Source organism: Dictyostelium discoideum (assembly GCF_000004695.1).
Source record: "Dictyostelium discoideum AX4 chromosome 2 chromosome, whole genome shotgun sequence".
Classification (NCBI taxonomy): Eukaryota; Evosea; class Eumycetozoa; order Dictyosteliales; family Dictyosteliaceae; genus Dictyostelium; species Dictyostelium discoideum.
In genome coordinates, this window is record NC_007088.5 from 6,595,039 (window position 1) to 6,622,538 (window position 27,500).

Consider the following 27,500-nt stretch of genomic DNA (forward strand, 5'->3'; position numbering starts at 1 on the left):
ATGAGTTCACCTGCAACCGTGGTTTATCCAACCCCACCACCTGTTATGTCACCACCAGTAGGCACACCACCAACTCCTTCTCAAATTCCGATACCACCACCAAATACAATTGCCGGTGCAGTTTATCATGGTAGAGGAAATGTAACTACAACATCGCCAAGCGGAGTTGTTGGTTATCAAACTACCATTACAAGTCATACAACCTCTTCTTATCCAGTTTCGACTTTGAATGGATTAGGATTTGGTAGTCATACTCAAGTTGGTCAAAATAGTGGTACTGGTTACTCTTTTAATTCTCAACAATTGGAACATCAACAACACTCTGGATCGTCACCAACCAATAATAGTGGTGGTTCAAGTAGATATAGTAGTGAAAGCTATTCCTCATCCTCCTCACATCCAGGTCAATATGGACATTCACAATATGGATCTCAATCTCAATATGGAAATTCACAATATGGTTCACAATCACAATCACAATCACAATCACAATATGGCTCACAACCAGGATATGGTTCTCAATCACAATATGGTTCACAATCAGGATATGGTTCACAAACAGGATATGGTAATAATAATTTCTCTGGAGTTCAACAACAATCAAATAGTGGTATTAATGGATCAACAAATCAATATGGACAAAGTTCACAATATGGTCAAAATGGTCAACAACAACAGTTTGTTCAATCTTTATTTGGTTCTACTCCTGTAACTCCATCTAGACCAGCTCCAACCCCCTCAACTGCTTCAATTGAACGTTCAAATAGTTTTGGTAGTGGTAGTAGTAATAATAATTCACCAAATGGAGGATACAATTCATCACTACCACCCTATCCATCAACTGCTACAACTGTATCACCAACACCACCACCACCAACAAGTACACCACAAATGGCTACTACCAATTCCAACTCAAGTACTACTGGTAGCGGTGACTCGACACCATATGGAACCCATCCAAGTAATACTGGTAATGGTCCATATGCAACTGGTTCATACTTGGGTCATGAACAACCAAAGAAAGAACCAACCGATTATGCATCTTTAAGACATGGTGGTTTAGGATATGGTTATACCTATGATCATCTTAAAGAAGAACTAAAAAAGAAGAGTGAAAATTTAAATAAGACACAAACAAATCAAGGTCATGCTACAAATTAAAATAAATAAAAAGTATTATTAATTGTATCACTTTTTTTAATTTTTAAATCAAAAAAAAAAATAATTGAATTAAATCTGTAATATTATTATTTTTTTTTTTTTTAATTTTTTATTTTTTTAAAAAATTCTGCAATTAAAGTTGAAAAAAAAATACCAATAAAATCAATTTTTTTTTTGTTTTTTCTTTTTTTTTGAATATATTTTTTATTTAAAATATATTTCCTAATCATTGTCTTCCAAAATAAAAAAAAATTACAAAAAAATGAATGATAAATAATCAATTCTAAAATAAAAAACAATTACAAAAAATAAATAATTAAAAAAAAATAAAAGTAAATTTTGAATATTGTGCAAATTTGACTGGATTATGCTAAATACACAATAAAAAAAAAAAAATTGTTCAAAAAAAAAAGTCAAAAAAAAAAAAATTCTTACAAGAAAAACTTAAAAAATAAAAATTAAAAAAAAAAAAAATTAAAATTAAAAAAAAAAAAAAGTGATTGGTTAAAAAAATAAAATATCTTCGAAATCTAAAAAAACTAAATATCCTGGCTAGGGGTATGAATCAAATGAAAAAAACCAAAAAAAAAAAAATTAAAAAAAAAAAAAAAATTAATTTTAATGTGGCTAGTTGATTTAAATTTTTTTTCTAATATTTAACTGGTGAAAGGTTAAAAAAGGTCACCACACAAGGATTTAAAAAATTATTATAATTTTTTTTTTATTTTTTTATTTTTTTTATTTTTTTTTGATTTTGTGAAATTTTTTCAAATTGATTTCACTTTCCTTATTTCTTTTTTTTTTTTTTTTTTTTTTTTTTTTTTTTTTTTTTTTTTTTTTTTTTTTTATTATTTTTATAATCCAACAGTAAACTATTTCTTGTTTTATAAGTGCGATGATCTTTTTTTTTTTTTTGTTAAAAAAAATAAAATAAAAAAAAAAAAAAATAAATCTCCATTTTCACACACAAACCTTCTTTAAAAAAAAAAAAATAATAATAATAAAAATCACCTAAATCCATCAATAACCATTTAAATTAATAAACATTAATAAATATAAATAAATAAAAATAAAATATAAATATAAATATAATATAAATATTAAAAAAATTAAATAAATATAAATATTAAAAAAAATTAAATAAATAAAATATAAAAAATTAAAAATTAAAGAAAGAAAAAAAAAAAAAAAAAAAAAAAAAAAAATGAAATATCTATTTAGATTTTTTATATTTCTTTTTTGTATAACAAGAATTAATAGTCAAACTGGATGTTTTTTCAGAGAAACAGGAGCCGATTATAATATTGACTCAGTATTTTCTGTGTTTTATGTTGACAACCTTTTTAATATATTTGGTATGACCTTTTATATGAAAACTTGTACATATGTAACTTGTGACCCTTGGAGACAAACAATGATTTGTGGAAACTATAATTCAACTACATTTCAATTGGGACCTTACCAATCACAAAAAGTTACACTTAATAAAAATGGAATTTCCATAGAATACCTTTCAGACAAAACTCCACCAAATCATCCATGTCCAACTATTACTACAACTGTAAAATTTATATGCGATAAGAGTGTACTAAGTGTACCCAAATCCGATTATGATTATGTGGGTACGTGTGGTGTCCAAATTAAATTATTCGCAATCGATTATTGCCAAACATGTTCAAAATGCATAGCATCCCATGGATCATGCAACTCGACTAGTGGTTGGTGTACTTGTGATTCCTATACTATGGGTTTAAATTGCGACCAATTAAAAGCATCGATATCGTCGGTTGTGGCACCAACAATCGATGGTGGTAGTGTGATAATATCAGGTGATTTTTCAAGTATATATTCCCTTGGTCCAAGTTTAGTGATAACCATTGGTAGTTTAGTTTGTTCTCAAGTTTCATTCGCTGCAAGTACCACTCAAATTTCTTGTACGATTGGTGCTGGTCAAGGCTACCAAAATCTTACCATATCCGATGGAAGTGGTTCAACATTGCAATATAAACAATTTTATTACCATTATCCATGTCAAGAAGATTGCACACCATATGGTACTTGTAATGATGTAATTGGTAAATGTACTTGCAATTATAAATATTCAATTGGTGCAGATTGTAAAACTTTAAATTTACAATTAACATCAGTGAAACCCACTCTTTTAGATGGTGGTCAAGCTTATTTGGTTGGTGATTTTTCAAATGTTACTGGTTTAACTTTATCTGTTAAAATTGGTATAAAAGAATGTACAGATGTAAATTTCAATGAAACAACATTACAATGTACAATTGGATCAGGCGAAGGTATTAAAGATATTATTATAACATCAGATCTATTAACATATAGTAAAATTGGTGCATACGAATACCAATATTATACTTGTCCATTAGGTTGTTTACATGGTACTTGTAATAAATATAATGGTTTATGTGTTTGTAATAATGGAACTTATGGTGATCAATGTCAATATATTGAATGTCCATTAGATTGTTCAACTCCAAATGGTGTGTGTGATAAAGATACTGGTATTTGCGATTGTGATGATAAATACAGTGGTGAAGGTTGTGATTTCATCAAATGTCCATTAGATTGTTCAACTCCAAATGGTGTATGTGATGGTAAAACTGGTATTTGTAATTGTGATGAAAAACATAGTGGCGATTCATGTCAATTCCTTCAATGTCCATTAAATTGTTCAAATCCAAATGGTATATGTAATAGAAATACTGGAATCTGTAGTTGTGATAGTAAATATAGTGGTGAAGGTTGTGATTTCATCAAATGTCCAACAGATTGTTCAACACCAAATGGTACATGTGATGGTAAAACTGGTACTTGTAAATGTAACAATCCATACACAGGAGAAAATTGTGATGAAATTGCCAAATGTAAACAAGAATGTTCTTTAAAACATGGAACTTGTGATAGTCACACATTAGATTGTATATGTGATACTCAAACCAAAGGTTTATCATGTGAAGAATCAAGATTATTAATTGAATCAGCCGATCCAACAAGTTTAGATGGTGGTACAACTACAATCACTGGTTATTTTGGTACAACAACATCATTACTATCAATTAAAATAGGTGATTCTCAATGTACAAATATTAAAGTAGAGAGCGATACAAAATTAAAATGCGATATTGGTCCAGGTGAAGGAACTCATAATGTAACAGTCACAGATGACGATCTTTCATTTACTGGTGTTGGTATGTTTCAATATGTGGGTCAAATAAATAAAATATCAAAAATATCTGGTGGTGCAATCGCTGGTATAGCTGCTGGTTGTGTTGTTGGTGTTTCAGTACTTGGAGCTGGTGGTTATTATCAATATCGTAAAAATAAAAAAATTGAACTTTTTATGTCATAATAAAAAAAAAAAAAGTTATGTATATATATATATTTATTAATTTTTCTCATTTAAAAATTTAAAAACATATAACAATAAAAAAAAAAAAAGTAAAATAAAATAATAATACTATAGTATTTTTTAAAAACATTTTATAATTTATCTTGTATTTTTATATTATTTGCGTCACACCCTCTTCATTATTGTCACATTGACATAGTATAGCTGGTATTGTTTTAAAACATTGTGGTCAATTAGTGGTTAACCACATCCTTTGACCATTTTTGAAATTTAAAATCCAATAATTGTATTGGAAATATTCCATTAATGGTTTGTGGTGAATTCCTTCCACTTTTTTTTCTGGAAATCTCCAAAAACATTTAATTTTATTTTTATTTTATTTTTTTTTTAAAATGATTTTGGTTTTTTTGTTTTGGATTATCCTCAAAAAAAATCAAATAATTTATATAATATATTTTTTTTTTTTTTTGGAATATCAAATCTGACCAAATAATTTACGATACACAATTTTTTTTTTTTATTTTTTTTTTTTTATTTTATTTTATTTTTTTGGAAATTCATCTATAAATAAATTAAGGTTTAAAAATAATAATTTAAAATCAATTATTGGTTAGGAAAAAAAAAAAAAAATAAAAAAAAAAAAATAAAAAATAAAAAAAAAATAAAAAAAAAATAAAAAAAATTTTCAAAAATACGAACGAAGACGTTTTTCAAAAAAAAAAAAAAAAAAAAAACGATTAATTTTCAGCATTTCTCATAAATTATCTTTTTTTTTTTTCTTTTTTTAAATAACCAAAAAAACAACAACAAAATGATAAGATATGTTGAATGTGAACCAGTAACAGATGATGAAGAATTTCAAGATGAACAACCAATTCAAAAAGTTGAACCAAAAGCACCATCAAGAAAATTAAAAACTGTTTTCAAACCAGATTATGAAATTGGATCATTATTTACAGGTGGTTCATTAAGAATTTCTGAAGATTCAAAATTTATTGTATCACAAGCCGGTTATGAAATTAAAATTATTGATACAGAGCATGGTACTGTAATTTCAAAAATTGAAAGTGTAATGTATTATTATTATTATTATTATTATTATCATATAGTCAGAATGTAAAGTTGAATATAAAATATTAATATTATTATTATTAGGATACAAAAATATCAACATTTGCACTTAGCCCAAATAATGAAGAGATTTTAATAGGTTGTTCAAATTTACAAATAAAACAATATAGAATTGAGGATCAATCATTAGTTAAAATTTGGAAAGGACATGAAGGTCCAATCAATGAAATTGATATTCATTCAAGTGGAAATATAGTTGCATCAGCATCATCAGATAAAACCGTTAAAGTTTGGGATTTAGAAAAAGGTTATTGTACTCATAACTTTCAACATGATGATGTTGTAACAATGTTAAAATTTCATCCAACTTTATTAAAATTAGTTACTGTTTGTTTAGATTTAAATATTAGAGTTTATGATTTAGTTACAAAAGAATGGTAAAATTATTTTTATTTTTTAAAATAATTATTATTATTATAATTAAAATTTCTCATTTTTTATTAACAACAACAACAACAACAACAACAATAATAATAAATTATTATATTTAGTGTTATTTTAACAAATCATTTATCACAAATTTCAGGTATTACATTTTCAAATAGTGGTAAAGAATTAATTTCATCAGGTAGAGATAAAGTATTGAATGTTTGGGATATGCTATCAAAGAATCCAAAGAAAACAATTCCAATCTATCAAGAATTAGGTGGAATAATTACATTACCAAAGGAATCATATAATTCATTACCAGAAAATAGTAAAATTAAAATTGAAAAGATTAGAGAAAAAGTTAAAACAATGGCAGCACATGCTGATAAAATTAAAAATGGTGATGATATTACAATTGTAATTGGTGGTGAAGAAGTTTTAAGAGCATGGTGTACAGAAACTGGTGAATGTATTTGGAATGATCAAAATATTGAATTTAAAAAGAAAACTGATAATGATGATAAAGATAAAACTGATACTTTATATACAATTTCTTCAATTATGTAAGTAATTTTTTATAATTTTTAAAAATTAAAAAAAAAAAAAAAAAAAAAAAAAAAAAAAAAAAAAAAAAAAAAAAAAAAATACTAATTATTTAATACTATAATAATAATAATAGTAATAATAAAGATAAAATTATAAGTATAACATCGGAACATAATTTATTAATTTATAATGGTAAAACATTAGAAAGACAAGGTGAGATTATTGGATATAATGATGAAATTATTGATATTAAATATATTAATGATGATAATATTATTGTTGCAACCAATTCAAATGAAATTAAAACTTATGATTTAAATACAAAGAGAGCACAAGTTTTGAGAGGTCATGAAGATTTAGTTATGTCAGTTGATGTAAGTGCCGATGGTAAACATATTATTTCAGGTTCAAGAGATAAGAGTGCAATGATTTGGGATTTGGAAAAGAAAGAATCAATTGCTCAATTGACAGGTCATACTGGTGTTATTTCATGTGTTGCATTACCAAAGAAACCTTCAACTTCAATGTTTGCAATTACAGCATCAGATGATCGTACAATTAAATTATGGAAAGGTTTTTCAACAACATCATCATCTGGCGGCGATGACAGCAAGAAAAAAGATAAAAAAATTTCAGCATCAGTTACAAAGATTGCACATGAAAAAGATATAAATTCAATTTCAATTGCACCAAATGATAAAATCTTTGCAACTGCATCACAAGATTCATATGTAAAATTATGGAATGTAAATAATTTGGAACCAATTACATCAATTAAAGCACATCGTAGAGGTGTATGGCATGTTGAATTCTCACCAATTGATCAATGCTTTTTAACTTGTTCCGCTGATGGTACAATTAAGATTTGGTCACTTTCAGATTATACATGTTTAAAGACATTGGAAGGTCATAAAGGTTCAGTATTAAAAGCATCATTCATTAGTTTCGGTATGCAAATCGTATCGGTTGCATCTGAGGGTTTAATTAAACTTTGGAATATTAAAACCAATGAATGTTTAAATACTTTTGAAGGTCATGAATCAAAGATTTGGGCATTATCAGTTGCAAAAGATCAAGAACGTTTCATTACTGGTGGTTCAGATTCAAAACTTATCGCTTGGAAAGATCATACTGAAATCGAATTGGAAATTCAAAAGAAGAAAGAAGAGAACCAAGTTTTATATAAACAACATTTAGATACAGCCATTAGAAAGAAAGATTATTATAGTGCTTTGAAATTAGCATTGGTATTGGATCAACCAAGACAAACTTTAAATATTTTTAACTCAATGTACTATGATGATCAATCCATTGGTGAATCTGTTATTCAAGGTTGTATTGGTCGTTTATCACCAAATGAAGTTGTAAAATGTTTACGTTTTATTCGTGATTGGAATACAAATTCAAAGTTTGTTTCAATCTCTCAAATCGTTTTAAATTCAATTATCACATCCTTTAAACCAGATGAACTTTCAAAATTATCTGTTGGTGAAATGCCAAAACTTTTAGAATCAATTATACCTTACACTGATAGACATTTCCAAAGAATTGATAAAATGTTACAAAAAACTTATCTAATCGATTTTACAATTCAATCAATTAATCCTGCTGCAAGTACTCTCTCAATGGATCGTGTTGAAACTTCACATATTGATCAAAATTATAAAAAATCTTTAGATCAATTAATTAAAGAACCAACTAAACCAATGAAAAAATCAATTCAAACTCCAACAAGTCAAAAGAAAAAAGAAAAAAAGAAAACTTTTTTCAAATCAAATGCAAATAAATAAAATAAATTAAAATAAATAAAATAAAATAAAATAAAATAAATAAAAAAAAAAAAAAAAAAAAAATTATAAAAAATAATATCCATTTAAATTTTAATTTGTTATTTTATTTATTTATTAATAGTAATGAATAAAAAGAAATTTATTTATATTTTATTATTATTATTATTATTTTTTTTTTTTTTTTTTTTATTTCTAAAAACAATAAGATAATATAAAATAAAATTATAATTTATTTATTTATTTATTCTAATTTTTCAAATTAAAATAATATTTAAAAGTTGGATGATTTAATAATTGTTTTTTTAATTCTTCTAAAATTTCATTATTATCTTTAATAATTGGATGATTAAAGAAATATTTAATACTATAAATTTCAATATCATCAATATCCTTAATAAAATTTAATAATAATTTAAATTTAATACTATCATTATTATTATTATTATCATTATAATGATTTAAAATTAAATTACATAATTTAATTTTACCAAATTTAAAAGAATTTAAGAAAAAGTTATCTAATCTTTCAGTATAATATTGATCACCTTTTTCAATTAATTGATTAAATTGGGTTAAATATTTTTTTTGAATTCTATCAAAAATTGATTTTAATAAGATTTGATTTTCATCTAGTTCAAATAAATCTCTGATAATTTCTTCTCTATCTATATAACAAAAACTTTGATAAGAATGTTCAATTGGTTCATTGTATCTAATTTCACGTAATGAAATGATTGCATTTTCCAAAGTTTGTTCTTTAATTTCTTGTGTATTAGCATCAACAAATTTAATATATTCATTATCATTTTTACTTTCACCAAAGAATTCAACAATCTTTCTTAATATCATTGTTGGAAATAATTGATTATTTGTTAGGGTTTTATCAATTTCAAATCTATTTGGATTTTTAATTAACTCTGGGAAATTATTAACAAGGAATTGAAATTCTAATTCTGGATAATAGTTTTTAGTTTTAATTGGTAAAATTGGAAATTTGAATGAGATTTTAAAATTTTTCAACATAAAACTTGCAATATCGAATCTATTATTTTTAATTGCTCTAGAGTAAATAAAATCTTGAGTTGCTTTAACATAGAAATTATATTCAATTAATTTTTTAATATCTTCAATTTCCATAACCCTAAAAATTTTCTCTTTAACTTTATCAGGTAATAAATATGAATAGTATAATCTATTCTCAGAGAAATGTAAACCATTCCTTATTGTTGGATCAATCTCTTTTTGAAGTTTTGGTATTGATGATGATTCTTTATCATCAACTTTAAATAATGTACTAGTTGGTAATAATGTATTTGATGGTGAAGAGAATGTATAACCTTGTAAAAATGCTTCTGATGGTGTTACATTTCCTCTTTCAATACCACTTTCAATTAATTCATTAATAAAATCCAATTGTTTAAAAAATAGATCAATTCTTTTAATATCTAAACAAAATTCTAAATCTTTATCCATATATTTCATAAAATTAGTTTTACCTAAAAAATCTGGAAATACTGATGATGAAATTCTTTTTGCATGTGAATGTGATAATCTTTCCATTAATTCTTTTAAAATATCATCAAATGAATTTATAAATTGTTTATTTTCTTTTGTTTGATAATTATTATTATTATCATCATCATCATCATCATCATTATTATTATTATTATTATTATTATTATTATTTAAATTTTTAATACCAATATAACCAAGTATATAATCAAATGTAAAAATATTTATATCTAAACTACTCTTTAATGGATAAAAACTTGGTATTTCTGGTAAATGAATATTATAATTACCAAGAATGAAATCATCTTTTAAATTTAATCTTGTTAAAATATATTTTGTAAATTTTCTAGATCTTAAATTTAAATAAAAGAAAGCATGATGATGTGTATGATATATTGTAACAAATTTACTTGATAGTAATTGATAAATTTCTTTTACCAATTTAATTGTTGCATCTTTAGATTGAATTAAAATTTGAAAATAAAAATTAATAATCTTTTCATATGTTAATTTTTTATTTATATTTGATTGAGTTGGTTCTCTATTATTATCATCACTATTATCATTATTATTATTATTATTATTATTATTATTATTATTATTATTATTATTATTATTATTATTATTATTATTATTATTATTATTATTATTATTATTATTATTATTATTATTATTATTATTATTATTATTATTATTATTATTATTATTATTATTATTATTATTATTGAATGATTCATAAATTGGTAATATTAATTTTATATGATATATTAAATCTTGAATATTAATATCATTTACATTATAATATTCACCATAATAAATATTTAAATTTTTAGCTTCACATATTGTTGATTTCTCTTGAATATAGAAAGATTCATCATCAAGTGGTTGAAATGAAGGTGAATCCATACATTCAATTAATAATTGGGTAATTTCAAAATGAGCTCTTTGAACGAAATTATCTAAAGTTTCTTTTAATAAATCTTTAATTGTAGTTTGAATTTTAATTGATTTAAAGAAATTCAATTTTTCATTGTTTTTCATTGTTTTAACTTTAATAGCAACCTTTTCATAAAATCTAAAAAATAATTTTGAAGTGAAACCAATATGATTAATTTCATTGAAATAATCTATTAACTTTTTAATTTTTTCAATAGTTGATGGTATTTCTAAAGGTATTTCATTATCTTTAAAAGTGAAGTTTTTATTACTTTTTAATAAAATAAATTTCAATATTTCAATATCTGCTTCTTTTATTGCTTTTCTAAGTAGAGTATCACCAATTTGATTAAATGATATGATTGAAGTTTTACCTCTAACATTTAATTTCTTAATTTTTACCACCAAACCATTGATTGGATCTAATGCTCTTTCAACTGTTTCCAATGTATCAAATTTAATAAATCTTGAATTTGAAATTAATGAATAGATTATATCTAAATCACAATTTAAAATCCAATCAATTTGTGAAGGATTATTAAATTTTAAAGTATTATTATTAACAATAATATCCAATATTGATGAATTCCATTCAACTTTTGAATTTGGTTGATTTATAATAAACATTGATTGATTTAATAAATCTTCACCAAATTCTAAAACCATTGAAATACATCTAAATAAATTTAAAAATTTTGATTCTCTATCATTAAAATCACCACCACCACCACCACCACCACCATCATCATTACTATTACTATCCTTGCTATTACTGCAATAATAATAATTATCATTATGCATTGATGGTATTGTTTCTTTATATTTTAAAACAAAAGATTTATAATAAGCCATTGATGGTTTTAAATTTATAATTATAAACTTTTGTAATTTCTTTAATTTTTCATTATCATTTATTGATTCATCATTTAATAGAGTTTGTAATGAGCTTGGTATACCATTTTCAGGATAATATGAACCTTTACAATATTTTAAATTCAATTTTAAATATGTCAATGTTTCTTGTAATGAACTTTTAATATTTAATTTACAAGTAATAATTGTTGGTGATTGTTTCTTTTTTATACTTGTTAAATTTAATTTCATTAATCTATTAATAGTTTCATCATTATATTTAATTAATGATGATAATGGAAGCAATTCATCTTTATTATTATTATTCTCATCATCATAATTATTATTATTATTATTTTTATTATTATTTTTATTACTACCTCTTTTATTATTATTATTATTATTATTATTATTATTATTATTATTATTATTATTATTATTATTATTATTATTATTATTATTACCATTATTATTAGTTTTTAAAATAAAAGATCTTTTTGGTTGTAAATAAGAAATTGATTGATTATTAATTGATTCTAAAATTGAATTTGATATTAAAATTGGATTATCTAATATTAAATTAATCATTCCATTTCTATCTTTAAAATTCATTAATGCATATTTTAAAGAATATTGTTTAATTGTATCATCAGTTATTAATAATTTTGAAAATGATTTCGAATTTAAAATGATTTCTTTAACAATTAAAGAATTACAATTTAAAATTGCAAATTTAAAAGATGGTGGATAAATTTCAATTGAATGTGGTTCATTAATTAATACTCTTAAACCTTCTAAACAATTACATTGAATTGCCATTTCAGTTAAATCACAAATTTCAAATTCTTCTCTTCTTTTTATTAATAATAGTGATATTATCTCTTTAATTTTTAAAATTCTAATTTTAATTTCATCATTTGTTAATAATAAAATACTTTGAAATTTTTCATCATCCTCTAATTCAGTTTCAAATTCTTCTTCAAATTCTTTTTCTTCAAATTGTTCAAATTCTTCATCTATTGATTCATTCTCTTCATTTTCATTTTCATTTTCATTTTCATTTTCTTTATTATTATTTTGTTTTTCTAAAACTTTATTTAAATTTGTTAATATTGTAAATAATAGTTCGATTGAGTCTTTATTTATATCAATGAATTCAGTTTTATTATTAATTTTCATTTTTAATAATTCCCATTGATTATTTTTAATCATAAATTTAAATGAGTGAATATCTTTAAATTTAATTCTATTATTTGCATTGATTTGTAAATGATTATCATAATCAATCCATTCAACATTGTGAACATAATATAATATTTGATTAATTAAAACCTTATTTTTGAAAACTTTCCAAAATAATTTTTCACACATATCCATTTTTTTTTTTTAAATAACTTTGTGTTGGGTGAAAATAAAAAAAAAAAATATAAAAAAAATAATATTGAAAAAACAATTAGTAAAAATAATTGAAAAAAAAAAAAATAAAAAATAAAAAAAAATAAAAAATAAACCACCCATCCCAAAATATCTGAAAATTTTCTTTTGAATTTGTAACAAATCTGTGTGTGTTTTTTTTTTTTTTTTTTTTTTTTTTTTTATTTTAAATAAAGTAAAGTTGAAATTAAAACTGATAAAAATGTAGTTGAGAAAATGAATAATGATTTATATGGGTTTCTAGTTATATATAATAGTAAAGAATTATTTATAGCTCTGGCACTTGGTATTGGTGATGAACCAGTTAACCTTTTTAAAAGGTCAGAGGTAATATCTAAAGTTAAACCCCATAATCTAAATTGATAATTTGATACAATTGGTAACATTAAATAAGGTACATATAAATGATCACAAATCTTTCTTAATAAATAATTTGATTTTAAACTCTTTGAAATTGTAATCTCTGATACTGTTGTAAATTGAATTTTATTCATAGCATCACTATTTTTATTTTTATTTTTATTTTTATTTTTATTTTTATTTTCACTTTCTCTACTATTTAAAATGTAATCTAAATTTACCCAACCATAATCAACCAATTCATTTGGTGATAATATAATTTTAGGAGTCTCTTTACAAAGTTGTAAATAGATGAATGAATGTACACCAATTTGATCATATGTAAATTTGTCATCTAATTGACCTATTAATGTGAAATTATTTGTTACTTTTAAATCGATTGAAACCTCTTCTAATGTTTCTCTTTCTGCAGCTTCTTGTTCAGTTTCATTCAATTCAATTTTACCACCTGGGAAACAAACTTCACCATTATTACCATTTCTACTAAACCTTTTTAAATATAATAATTCTAATGGTATATAATTATCATTCTTTGATAACAAACTATTGTTATTATTATTATTATTACTTTGATCTTTATGATTAATAAGTGATTGAATAAAAGTATTTATACATTTTTCTTTATGATCATTTCTTTTACTATTGCAAATACATTTAAATGAACAATGATTAAAAATATCGTTATATTTTGAATCAACTCTTAAGATTACTGCTACACTAGCATTTTTTCTTTTACTATTGTTGTTACTATTCTTTGTTGCATTATAAAATTGTTGTTTTCCAATTGATATTCTTGAATTTTTAAAAAGATTTGGTATTAAATTAATAGACATTTTTATAATAAATAAATAAATAAATAAATAAAAAATAAATAAAAGTTGAATATGTTTAAAAAATAAAAAAAAAAAAAAAAAAAAAAAATAAAAAAACAAAAAAAAAAAAAAAATAAAAAAATTAATTGAAAAATAAAAAAAAAAAAAAGAAATTAAATAGAATAAACAATTCAATCAAACTTTATATAAAATTAGAATTGTTTTTTTTTTTATTTTTTTTTTTATCAATGCATTTTTTTATTTTTTTTATTTTTTTTTTTTTTTTTAAAATCAATTTTTAAATTTAATGATTATCATTTATTAATGTCAAATTTGAATATTTGAAAAAAAATATAAATAAAAAATAAAGAAAAAAGGTAATAACCATTTAATTTAATTTTTTTATTCCATCCACTCATTTATCTTTTTTTTTAAAAAAAAAAAAAAAAAAAAAAAAAAAAAAAGATTTCAGTTCGCATCAGAAGAACATTGATAGAATGATTTGGAATAAAAAAAAAAAAAAAAAAAAAAAAAATGGGGTTTTACAAATATTTTATAATATGATTATAAAATTTAGGATGTTAAATTCTAATTGATTAAAAAAAAAAAAATTAAAAAAAAAAAAAAATTAAAAAAAATAAATCAACTGTTTAAATTTTTAACGAATATTCCATTCATTCCTCAAGGATTTAGATTTTTTTTTATTTTTTATTTTTTTTAATTTTTTTTTTATTTATTTTTTTTTTTTAGAAAATTTTTAGCAAAAACAGAACCAAAAGAATTTAATTTTATTTTTTATTTTTTTTTTTTTTTTTTATTTTTATCTTATTTTTTTATTTTATACATCATCAATCAAATTAAAAACATTTACAAATGATGGTATGAAATTTCAAAATTGAAAAAAAAAAAAAAAAAAAAAAAAATAGAAAATAAAAAATAAAAAGAATTGTAGTTGTAGGACTAACTTTTTTTTTTTTTTCTTTTTTTTTTTTTTTTTTTTTTTATTTAAAAAAAATTAAAAATATTAGACCACAGAAGATGTACAACCAATTGAAACTACCAAAGATGGTGTAGTAGTATTAAATTATAGCGATTTAATTGCAGGTAAAGATTTATCAGACTCAATTGAAAAAGCCTATGGTTACAGTGGTCATGGTTTATTAGTTGTTAAAGGTATTCCATCAATTGTTGAATTACGTGAAAGATTATTAAATCTTGCACCAAGATATTCAGCACTTCCAGATGAAATCAAAGAAAAAAGTGTACACAAAGAAAGTAATTTCTCATTTGGTTGGAGTCATGGTAAAGAAATTTTAAGACCAGGTGTATTTGGTAAGTGGTACTATTTTTTTTATTTTTTTTTATTTTATTTTAAATAAAATATTAATCAAATATATATATTTTAGATGAATATAAAGGATCATATTATAATAATCCACAATATGATCAACCATTTGAAGATGAAAAAATGATTAAAGAATTTCCAGAATCATGTCACCCAAATATTTGGCCAGTTGAAGATTTTCCAGAGATGAGACAAGCATTTATGGAATTAGGTCAAACCATTGTAAATGTTGGACAATTGGTAGCAAGACAATGTGATAAGTATACAGTTAAACAATGTGAAGATTATAAAGCAGATACATTGGAAACAGTGATTAAGGAGTCATTGACATGTAAAGCACGTCTATTATACTATTTCCCAATCAATGAGGATCAATCTGAGAGATCAAGAGACTCATGGTGCGGTTGGCATAATGATCATAGTTCATTGACTGGTTTATGTCCAGCAATGTATTTTACAATGTCTGAAGATGGCAAACTTGTTGTCAACTCTGATATCCCATGTCCAGATGCCGAAGCTGGTTTATATGCAAAATCACGTGATGAAAAAGAAGTTAAAATCGCAATTCCAAAAGATTGTATCGCCTATCAAATCGGTGAATGTTCACAAATTCAAACTGGTGGTCTCTTAAGAGCTACACCACATGCAGTTCAAGCTATTAAATATCCAGAAAGTAAAAATGTTGGTCGTGGTACTTTTGCTGTCTTTATGCAACCAAACGTTGATGTTGTTTTAAATACTCCAAAAGGAAAAGAAAATACTTTTGTTGGTCAGTATAAACCTGGTATGAATTTTGCTGAATTCTCAAAAGTAACAATCGAAAATTATTATTCTGAATAAATAAAAAAAAAAAAAATAAAAAAAAAAATATAATTTTTTAAAAAAAAATAAAAAAACTACAAATGTAAACTGCCAATAAATTAATATAAATTAATTAATTTATTGGTGGTTAATTTTATTAAATTTTGTTGAAAATTTAAGAACAAAAGGTTTTAAATTACCAATAATTATTTTCAAGATTTTTTTTTTTTTTTTTAATACTATGTATTTGTTTTTTTAATTTTTTTTTACAACAGAATAAATAATAATAAAAATAATAAATAATAATAATAAAAAAACAATTATAATTGTTTAGGTTTCTCAATTTTTTTTTTTTTTCGTTTTTTTACAAAATATTTTTTTTTGAATTTTTTTATTTTTTTTTTTATTTTTTTTTTTTATTTTCATTTTTTTTGAATTTTTTTTTTTATTTTGATCATTTTTTTTTTTTAATTGTTGTTCATTCTTTTTTTCACACTTTTAAAACAATATTAATATTTTTTAAAACGTGGGGTTGTTTATTTATTTTTTTTTTTTATTTTTTAAAAATTTTTATCCACATAAAAATATTTTTAGCACTTTAAAAGAAATAAAATATATAAATATATAAGATGTATCAAGTTACAAAAGCAATTAAAAAAGTTTCACCAGTTTGTAAAAATGGTTTGAAATCAACATCATTATATATCAATACCAATACAAATAGTAGAATGTCAATTAGAAGTTATGCAAATGCAAATCCATCAAATATTGCTTCAACTACCTTTGCAAAGTATATAATCAATAAAAAAAAAAAAAAAAAAAAAAAAAAAAAAAATTAATAATTCATAATAATTTTGAGATATCTCTCAATTTTGTTATATTTATTTTTATTTTTTTTAAAAACTAATCATTATATAAATATTTTATTTATATTGTAATGATTATTTTTAATATATATATATATATATATATATATATATATTTTTTTTTTTTAATCAATAAAATATAAAATTTTTAAAATATATATATATACTAATTTATTATTATTATTATTATTATTTAGTACACCAATGGGAGTTTTTGCAGATCAATTATTTTTACAACCAATTAACCCAGCAACAATTAGACCAATTACAGATTTAAGAATTGATACAAAATTTTCATTGAAAAAAAAGTTTGATAGAGCATTTTTAAAGAAGGATGAATGGAAGAATGTACCATTAGAAGAGAAAAAGAATATGATTGTAAAGTTTAGAGATTTATTGATTGCCAATACAGATAAGATGTCAAAAGATTTAACCGAAGAAACTGGTAAACCAATTTCCCAAGCCAAGAATGAAGTTTTAGCAGTTATTGATCGTATTGAATTCTTTTTAGGTAATGTAGACAAAGTTTTAGCAGAACAAATCGTTAGAACCACAGACAAATTCCAAGAGAAATTAGTCAAAGAACCATTGGGTATTATTGCAAACATTTCCGCATGGAATTATCCAATTTTCATTGGTCTCAATGTTATCATTCCAGCATTGTTAACTGGTAACTGTGTACTCTATAAACCATCAGAATTCTCATCATTGACTGGTATCAACATTGCAGAATTCCTTTATGAAGCAGGTGTTCCAAGAGAAGTGTTCCAAGTTGTATTGGGTAAATCTGTGATCTCTCAATCCTTATTGAATCTTCCAATCGATGGTGTTTTCTTCACTGGTAGTCATGCTACTGGTCAAAAGATCTCTCAAACATTGGCTGGTCGTATGGTTAAAACTCAATTGGAATTGGGTGGTAAGGACGCCGTTTACGTTCACTCTTCCGCCGATCTCAAGACTGCCATCGCTTCAATCGCTGATGGTGCCATGTATAACAGTGGTCAAAGTTGTTGCTCTGTCGAGAGAATCTATGTAGATAAATCAATTTACAACACTTTTATCGATGATTTGGTTGAAGTTGTCAAACGTTTCAAATTCAGTTTTGATCCAATGAATCCAAAGACTTACTTTGGTCCATTAACTAGAGGTATGGCTCAAGTTGAACATTTACAAAGATTGATTGGTTCCGCTTTGAAACGTGGTGCTATCCTCGAGTTGGGTGGTAATGTCCTTGATAATGCCCCAGGTTATTTCTTTGCTCCAACCGTTATTTCAAATGTTCACCATGGTATGGATATTCAAAGAGAGGAATTATTTGGTCCTGTCGTTACAATTCAACCAGTTAGTGGTCCTGCTGAGGCTGCTCTCTTAATGAATGATACCCCATTCGGTCTCACTGGTTCAGTTTACAGTCAAGATCCACATGTTGCAAATTATATCGCCGAAAAATCAAATACTGGTACTGTCTATTGGAATTCTTGTGATAGAGTTTCCCCATATCTCCCATGGAGTGGTCGTGGTTACTCTGGTATTGGTACTACACTCGGTATGGAAGGTATCGAATGTTTCACTAAACCAAAAGCTCTTCACTTATTCGGTCCAACCCTTGGTTACTTTGGTGAAGCTAAAAACAGTGATATCGTACCAACTAAACCAGCCCATTTGGTTGAAATCCTTGCAAATAAACAAAAAGAGAAAATTGAATATCAAGACAGTATCGAATCACCACTCGCTCCAATTTACAACTTTGATACCATGGATCTTGGTTATCCAATTGAAAATGATGCACTCTTTGCTCCAGATAATGAAAATGACAGTGAAGAATTTGTTAGATCTGCTCTCGAATCTGGTACTATTAGAAAAATTACTAACAAAAAAGATTATGTTCCAGTCAAATCTGTAAAAGTTGAATGATGATTAAAAAAAAAAAAAATAAATAAAAAAAAAAAAAAATAAAATAAAAAAAAAATTTAATAATAAAAAAATAAATTATAATTATAAATATATAAAAGAAAAAAAAAAAAGATATCTATTTAATTATTTTTATTTAATTTTTTTACTATACAATTTAATTTATTTGAAAGATAATTTTTTCATTCTGAATTTTTTAGCTCTATTAATATTAATTCTTAGTGTGGTTGATTTTTTATAGACAATTGAAATCACTATAATTAAAATTAAAATAAACCCTGCTGTTGAACCAATTATTATACCAATTAATTGAGTCTTTGTCAAACCAGATTGATTTTTATTGCAAGTGGAATTTTCTATTTTTGAGGATTCTAAAAGAACTGAAAAATTAGGATCGAGCTCAACACTGGTTTTATAATTTGGAATTTGAATTGAAATGTATTGTGAGGAGGAACTACCATTTGAAGTGGAGTTAATATTATTTCCTCTTACTTTATTTAAAACACCGACAATGTGAGTATCAACAATTGCTCGTTTAATAAACTCTCCATAGAGACTAACATCATTGATTTGAATTTTAAGATATTGAGAAGATAGTTGAGAAGATGAATCACCAAATTCACTACTAAAACATGCATCATCTATTTTCTCTGTTTCTATAGATGTATACATTACTAAATCTAATGTATTTAAATTACTTTTGAATTGGTAATCTGAGAGTGAAATAAAATACTTGATTGAAGATGGTTGAATTGTTATATTTTCACCAGCAAATTGTATAGTAGTTAATTGTTTATACATTTTTATTGAAACAGTTATATTTGTTCTCTTTGAAAGATCATTCTTATTTTTTATACTTGTAAAGTATGTATGATTATCATTGTTGTAATATTGGTAGTTCCACATTTCAAAAATATAATCATTTTCAACTTTTCCATCAAAACCCAATTCTCTAAGAGAGTAAATTGAAACTAAAGTTGAGAATTTATTTCCAGAATTTTCATGTTGATAGGGAGTGATAACTTCAGGTTGAGAATTATTTACAATTGGATCAATATCAACAATAACTTTTGATGAACAATCTATACCAATGTATGGAGAAATACAAATACAACCCAAATTTGAACATTGACCTTGGGCTATACCACCACAATCATTCTTACATTGTGACGGTGAATTTGTTGGTAGAGGTGTTGGGTTCGCTGTTAAAGAAGGCGTAGCTGTAGGGTTTGAAGTTGGATGAGGTGTTGTAGTTGGTGGCATGGTAACATTTGTATGTGCTTTAAGAACAAAATTAATTTCATTTGAAGAAAAACCTAATTGATTTGTAATATATATTTGACAATTGGTATCATTAATGTTTCTATACTGTTTTAAGTCAAAGACTATGTATGTGTTGTTTAAAAATGGTAGAGATATATTTAGATTTTCAATTGCCCCATTAATTCTTAATTTTCCAGTTGGTAATATACCAAATTTTAATCCATTTACAGTTAATAAATCACCATCAATATCCATAACAAAACTTTCAATGAATGGTTGACTTTGGCCAATAGTAACATTTATAAATGAATTACCTCTATTGTATTGATTGATAATATCGGGTGTTGCACCCAAAACATTAAATTTATTATCGTAAATTCCATGAATTTGAGTTAAAAAGCCATTGGGGTATCCAAAAAGGTAAGGGAGAGTAATATTAACACCAAATATAGCATTTTCAAAAAAACCTAATCCTGAACTAGTACCTGATATATATGAAGTTTGTTTTGAAATGATTTCAACATTATCGTTAATGAAATAAATTGTTGGTGGTTCTTCAATATAAATTCCAGATTCGCCATCATAAACTGTAAAATTAATTTCAAGTGTCCTATCAAGGTAGTTTTCAATATTCAATTGGTTTACATGATATACCTGCATGTATGGCGGTGTGACATCAGTTGGAGTTTCCCCGCTAGTTTGAATTGAAAAAGATGGGTAAAGTTCCACCAATAACATAAGAGGGTTAACTTTGGTTGGGTTTGGGAATTCTGTAATATAACCATTTGAATCAATTGCCGATAGTTCTGATATTGAAAATGTTTGAGGGATATCACCATATTTTATTTCCCATGTAAATTGTATCCATTTTCCCAATGATGGCTCAGTGAATGTAAAATTTTTAAACATTTGTTTATATGTTTTATCAGAGGTAACAGTGATATTAACTTGAGAAATACCATTTAAATAATCACCAAATAAAATTTGAAAACCAATTGTGTTTGGTGGTTCATTAATTGATGGAATGGTGGTATTTCCTATAGTGTTATATGATAATGCAATTGGTCCCATAATATCAGCTATTTGACTGTACACATTAAGCTCAGAGGGGCTACCAAAATATTGATACAAGATTGAGCTATCAATTTCTAATGGATTTAAAATATATGAAATTGGTCCAGTTGGTAAACGTGCAGGTAAATCAAAAGAAACTTCATAAATAGACGATGCTGAATTCCATTTACTTTTAAAAAATCTAGGAGTACCAGATATTTTGTTATTTGGTTCATATGTATCAATTCCAAGTTTTGGAATAAATTGAAATACTAAATTTGAAATACTTTGATCTTTCAATTTAATATACAATACATTTGATGAATTTGAATTTGATAAATCTATATTATTATTTCTAAAACCAATACTTTCAATATCTTCAAGTGTTAAAACTTGATAAGGGAATGAACCTAAATATCTTTTTCCCGAATAAAAATTATTTGGATAAAGTTTAACTAAATTGTTTGCATAATCATTCATCTCTATGAAATAATTTCTTCTAATTGAATATTTTGGAATTGAAATTTGATATATTCCTTTGAAACAATCTCCTTCAATTAAATTCCTATTTGTTATTCTGAAAATTGATTGAACTTTTGATGGCTCATATGCTCCAATAAATGAAATTGCTATACTTTGAATACATGAACCACCTTCATCACTTGCACTAATTCTAACGATACAGTCATCTGATACGCTGTCAAAATATTCGATATTTTCAAATACTGGGGGTATTGATTCTTTAAATGATGCAATACCACTAATACCACCCACTAAAATTGGTGAAGGATATTTAATAAAATAAAATTGTAATGTAATTTCTAAAGCAATTGATTTTTGATAAGGAGATGATGGTACCCATAAAGTATTTGTTGCACCACCCTGTGCATTAATTGTATTGATAAAGTATGGATATTTAAAGTGTGATAGTGTGTTGAATCCATTATCAATAAAAATATCCCCATAATTAACTGTTGTTGGTATAACAAATTTTGAAAAACTTATAAAAATAGAATTTTGAATTTGAGTTCCAAAATAAGATTGTTGAATCACAGGAAGATTAACACCAGTTGGACCAAAATAACTAATATTTCTACTAAAAATTGTTGAAAATCCTAAAGTTGAATCAAATGAACTAATTGGATATATATAACTTCCTTGTCTTTCCGCTATATTTTTAATGGTAAATAACCAATGCCCATAACTTTTATTACCATAAACCAACTCTGGTAGATTACTATTACTATCCATGTTCATTAGAAAATAAATACCAGGGCGTTGAAAATCAGCTTGAACAACAAAAAGTAAAGAACATTGATCATATACTAAAGATGAACAATTATTATCATGTTGTAAAGGAGCAATTGTTGGATTCTTGAAATAGGTACCTAATTTTTAAAAATTAATAAATTACTATTTTAATTTTATATATTTTAAAAAAAAAAAAAAAGTAATATAAACAACATACTATTTAAAAAAGATGTTAAATATAATTTGGTAGATGTTGAGACAGAACCAAAAATAGTATCAATAGATAGTTGGGAAATTACTGATGCTGAACGCTTTATCACTGGTTTAAATATTGTATAGTTTTTACTAACATCTGTATAAAATATTGAATCATCATAGTAACCTTGAGTGAATGTATTTGAAATAAAATTATTTTCTAGTCCTGGTACTGACAAATATTGTTCTAATCCAATATTATGAACTAAAATACCATATCTCCCTTTATATTGTTTATCTATAAATAATTTTTGTCCAACCAACTCTCTTTCAATATTTACTGGTCTTTCTTTAATTAAAAACAAAAAAAAAAAAAAAAAATTAATATTAAAATACTTTTTAAATTATAAAATAATAGTTTTTAAAATGAAAAAAACATACCTTTACAAGTTAAAGTAAAAAAATCATCAAATTGGATAGTTGTTGAATTATCCAAAGTAAGTAATAGATTAAATTTTTGATTTTCTCCAATTTGTACAGTATTTATAACTTTTAACCAAAAAATATTTTCATCTAACTTGATTAAATCTATTGATTCATTTAATGATACTAATGATAGTTTTTCAAATTGAATATATGATGTTTTATTGCAAACTCCACCTATTGAATATTGATCATTATATAAAGTTACTAAATCATCAAATGAATCTGTAATATCTATCACTGAAAAATCACCATTACCAACTTTAATCGATTTAATACCTGTTGTTTTTAAAAAAATAGCAATTAATAAAAAAGCTTTATTCTTAGTCACTTTTTTTTTTTTTTGTCTAATTACCATTAATTAAACTTAATAATATTGACACAAAAATATATAAATGAATATTTCTATTCATTATATCTTTTTCTGGTATTAAATTTAATACCTGTGGTTATGAAAAAAAAAAAACAAGACAAATAAAAAAATCTTTTTTCTAATCATTTTTTTTTTTTTTTTCGATAAGTAAAAAAAGCTTTTCAAAAAAATTAAATAAATATCTAAAAAGATATTTTTAGTTTTTTTTTTTGAAGGTGTAAATTTTATTATTAAGAAATTAGTTTTAAAAAAAAACTCATAAATAATTAAAACTTTAGTTTTTTTTTTTTTTTTTTTTTTAATTGTTTATTTACTTTTATTTACGTTTGGTTTTAAATTTTACATATGGATATTTTTTTTTTTATATCTCTAAAAAATGGTATTTGTTTTTTTTGTTTTTTTTTTTTTGTTTTTTTTTTTTTTTTTTTTTTTTTATAAAAAAATGAACTAAGGTGATAATGATTAAATTAAATTAATATTTTAATGAACAGGTTGCTATATATTTTTTTTTTAAAAAAAAAAAAAATAATTAAAATTAATTATTATTATTTGTTATTATTATTATTTGTTATTATTATTATTTGTTATTATTATTATTTGTTATTATTATTATTTGTTATTATTATTATTATTATTATTATTATTATTATTATTATTATTATTATTATTATTATTATTATTATTATTATTATTATTATTATTATTTTTCTTTTTGAAAATTGTTTTTTTTTTATTATTATAATTATTTTAAGAATATAAACCAGCTTTCATAACACATTGAGTGAAAATAATATCTTTTACAGCTTCAAAAACGACACGAATATTATTTGTATCGGTGGCACAAGTGATATGAGAATAGATTGCTTTTTGTTCGGTTTTATTGATTTGCCAGAAACGTTCTTTGATATAGTTTGAGGCTCTTTCGTAATCTCTACCACCTTTATATTCTGGGAAAGTTTCAGAGAGATCAACATGTTTGATTTTCTCTCTGAATAAATCAGATTTGTTTAAGAATAAAATGATTGGAGTATTTACAAACCAACTATTGCAAACATCACTGAATACACGTAAACTTTCCAACATACGATTGGTTGAATTATCTTCATACAATAATAAATCATATTCGGACAAGGCAACACAAAATACAACTGCTGTAACATCATCGAAACATGATAACCATTTCTTTCTTTCAGAACGTTGACCACCAACATCTACTAATCTAAATTTGATTTTACCAATTTCAAAGTTTGTTTCATGAACACCTCTTGTCATAACACGAGTATGTAAAATATCTTGATCAGTTGGAATATAAACTGGTGATGTCATACGATCTATACTATCAAAGAAATATGGAGCTGAATCTGGTAATGTACTAAATTCATTTGCTCTTCTCATTGCCTGTTTGACACCTGGGTCTGTCCATAAGGCTTTTATCTTTTTACCTTGATCTTCATTTAATTCTCCCCAACAATCTGTAACAATTGATGCTTGTAATGATGTTAATTCTTTAATCATAACTGCTGCGTCCTAAAAAAATAAAAAATAATAAAAAATAAATAAATAATAATATGTTAATATATGTACATTTTTATTTTTATTTTTTATTATTTTTTTTTTTTTTTTTACTTACTGAATTACTTGGGTCAATTGTCATTCCAAGTCTTCCCATTCCATCCAATAATACTCTCATATTATCAAGAATATTTCTTGTAATAATTGGTTTAAATTCTTTTCTTTCTTCATTACTGTAACCACTTTGATGAATAATTTTCATTTGTTTTGAAATTGTTGATTTACCAGATTCACCAGCACCAAGTAATAATAATTTAACTTCATTATGTTTCTTTTTTCTTTCTTTTTCAATAGATAAATTAATATCAGTATTGGTTTTTTCTCCTTCCATTGATGATGCACAAATACCCATTTTTTAAGTTTTTTTTCTTTATTTTATATAATTATATATATATATATAGTTTTATAAATAAATATTAAGTGTGTGTGTTAAGTTATTAATGATACAAGTTTTGTTTAATGTGTGGTTTGGGTGCGGTTTTTTTTTTTTTTTCTTTTTTTTTTTTTTTTTTTAAAAAAAAAAAATTATTTTCCGATTTAAAAAATATATTTTAAAATTTTAAAAATAAAAATTATATTATTTGATATATGTATAAAAAAAAAAAATTAAATAAAATAAGGATACTGTTGAAAACAAAAACAAATGTTGTGTAATTGGATAGTGTTTATGTGTTTACTACTACTATTACAAACAAATTATAAAATAAATATATGTATATTATGGTGTTTAGAGTGGTTAATTATAAATTTAGATTGAAAAATTCAATTTAAAAATAAAAAAAAGTTAAAAATAAAAAAAAAAAAATAAAAATAAAAATTTTAAAATAATAAAAAATTTAAAAAAAGATATTGTAAAGTGGTAAGTGTGTGTGTGTGTGGGTTGGTGTTATAAAAATTGATGTGTGGGGGTGTGCTTGATTATGTAGGGTTTTTTTTTTTTTTTTTTTTTTTTGAAATAAAAAGACTAAAAATACGACGATATAATATTGATTGATAGAAATGTAGGGTGGGTTTTAAAAAAAAAAATTATATTTTTTTTTTGATTTTTTTTTTTTTGATTTTTTTTTTTTTTTTTTTTTGTGTAGATATGATTTGAGAATAATAATCAAAATATTAAAAAAAATAAAAATAAAAATAAAAATGAGGGAAGGGGGTGGGGTGGTTAGTACTAAATTAAAGTATTTGATAGATATTTTAAAAATAAAAAAAATAAAATATAAAAAATTTTTTTACATACATGATTATGATATTGTTATTGTTTTCTTTTTAAAATGAAGCTTTATATATTGAATGTTGCTTGAGAAATCTAAAAAAAAAAAAAGAAATAATTTTAAAAAAAAATAATAATAATTAGCTTTTAAATATTTATAATTAAAATTAATGAATAAATAAAATAAAATATAAAAAAAAAAAAACAAAAAGAAAAAAAAAAAAAAAGGATTAACCAAAAGGTTTTTTTTTTAAATTTTTTTTTTCTTTTTTATATTCAATAAAAATCTCGTTTGGTTCATTTATTAATTTTTTTATTTTTTTTATTTTTATTTTTTTTTTTTTTTTTTTACAAAATCACAATATCTTTCGAGATAGAATGATTTTTTTTTTTTTTTTTTTTTTTTTTGTAATTTTGTGTGCAAAAATGGATTGAATGATTGGGATGATGAGAAAAAAAAAAAAAATGAATGAAAGTGAAAAAAAAAACAAAAAAAAAAAAAGAAAATATGTTAAACAACAGATTATAATAGAGAGAAAGAAAGAAAATATATAAAAAAAAAAAAAAAAAAAAATTAAAAAAATTAATAAAAAAAAAAAAAAAAGAAAAACTTTACATTATTATACAATGGTAAAATTACAGAAATTTTGAACAAAATAGTTTTTTTTTTTTTATGGTACAAAAAATTAATTATTAAATAATTATTTTTATAACTACTATTATTATTATATTATTACAATTTTTATTTGTTATTGTTAACTAATTATTTTTTGGAATTGATTTGGTTTTTGTGTTTTTGAAAATATTTTTTTTTTTTTTTTTTTTTTTTTTTTATTTTATTTTTTTTTTTTTTATTTTATTATTATTATTATTTTTATTTTTTTTATTTTTTTTTTTTTAA

General features: G+C 23.1%; 9 protein-coding genes across 9 annotated transcripts in view; 5 read left to right on the forward strand and 4 right to left on the reverse strand.

Annotated features, from left to right (window-relative positions):
• Positions 1-1,161, forward strand: part of DDB_G0276285 (hypothetical protein) — a gene marked incomplete at both ends in the record, with an annotated part of 1,985 nt that extends 824 nt beyond the window's left edge. The window contains one exon of the mRNA XM_638129.1: positions 1-1,161. This exon is cut by the window's left edge and continues 538 nt beyond it. Coding sequence (XP_643221.1) covers positions 1-1,161 — 1,161 coding nt within the window.
• Positions 1,162-2,365: 1,204 nt separating this feature from the next.
• On the forward strand, positions 2,366-4,534 carry DDB_G0276309 (hypothetical protein; the record flags this gene model as incomplete). Its single annotated transcript, XM_638130.1, has 1 exon — positions 2,366-4,534. One exon carries the CDS (start codon positions 2,366-2,368, stop codon positions 4,532-4,534), a length of 2,169 nt encoding a protein of 722 aa, XP_643222.1.
• Positions 4,535-5,345: 811 nt separating this feature from the next.
• Positions 5,346-8,370, forward strand: utp13 (WD40 repeat-containing protein; the record flags this gene model as incomplete). The annotated part of the gene is made up of 4 exons (XM_638131.1): positions 5,346-5,603; positions 5,690-6,042; positions 6,157-6,597; positions 6,714-8,370. 4 exons carry the CDS (start codon positions 5,346-5,348, stop codon positions 8,368-8,370), a joined length of 2,709 nt encoding a protein of 902 aa, XP_643223.1.
• A 246-nt stretch (positions 8,371-8,616) lies between these two features.
• DDB_G0276307 (hypothetical protein) lies at positions 8,617-13,047 on the reverse strand (the record flags this gene model as incomplete). Its single annotated transcript, XM_638132.1, has 1 exon — positions 8,617-13,047. One exon carries the CDS (start codon positions 13,045-13,047, stop codon positions 8,617-8,619), a length of 4,431 nt encoding a protein of 1,476 aa, XP_643224.1.
• Positions 13,048-13,265: 218 nt separating this feature from the next.
• On the reverse strand, positions 13,266-14,297 carry DDB_G0276281 (hypothetical protein; the record flags this gene model as incomplete). The annotated part of the gene is made up of 1 exon (XM_638133.1): positions 13,266-14,297. The coding sequence occupies one exon, from the start codon at positions 14,295-14,297 to the stop codon at positions 13,266-13,268; it is 1,032 nt and encodes a 343-aa protein (XP_643225.1).
• Positions 14,298-15,149: 852 nt separating this feature from the next.
• DDB_G0276279 (hypothetical protein) lies at positions 15,150-16,461 on the forward strand (the record flags this gene model as incomplete). Its single annotated transcript, XM_638134.1, has 3 exons — positions 15,150-15,155; positions 15,305-15,608; positions 15,683-16,461. 3 exons carry the CDS (start codon positions 15,150-15,152, stop codon positions 16,459-16,461), a joined length of 1,089 nt encoding a protein of 362 aa, XP_643226.1.
• Positions 16,462-17,051: 590 nt separating this feature from the next.
• DDB_G0276305 (aldehyde dehydrogenase) lies at positions 17,052-19,202 on the forward strand (the record flags this gene model as incomplete). Its single annotated transcript, XM_638135.1, has 2 exons — positions 17,052-17,212; positions 17,486-19,202. 2 exons carry the CDS (start codon positions 17,052-17,054, stop codon positions 19,200-19,202), a joined length of 1,878 nt encoding a protein of 625 aa, XP_643227.1.
• A 159-nt stretch (positions 19,203-19,361) lies between these two features.
• DDB_G0276303 (hypothetical protein) lies at positions 19,362-23,802 on the reverse strand (the record flags this gene model as incomplete). The annotated part of the gene is made up of 3 exons (XM_638136.1): positions 19,362-22,903; positions 22,984-23,310; positions 23,403-23,802. The coding sequence occupies 3 exons, from the start codon at positions 23,800-23,802 to the stop codon at positions 19,362-19,364; spliced, it is 4,269 nt and encodes a 1,422-aa protein (XP_643228.1).
• A 762-nt stretch (positions 23,803-24,564) lies between these two features.
• gpaB (G-protein subunit alpha 2) lies at positions 24,565-25,741 on the reverse strand (the record flags this gene model as incomplete). The annotated part of the gene is made up of 2 exons (XM_638137.1): positions 24,565-25,344; positions 25,448-25,741. The coding sequence occupies 2 exons, from the start codon at positions 25,739-25,741 to the stop codon at positions 24,565-24,567; spliced, it is 1,074 nt and encodes a 357-aa protein (XP_643229.1).
• Positions 25,742-27,500: the final 1,759 nt, after the last annotated feature.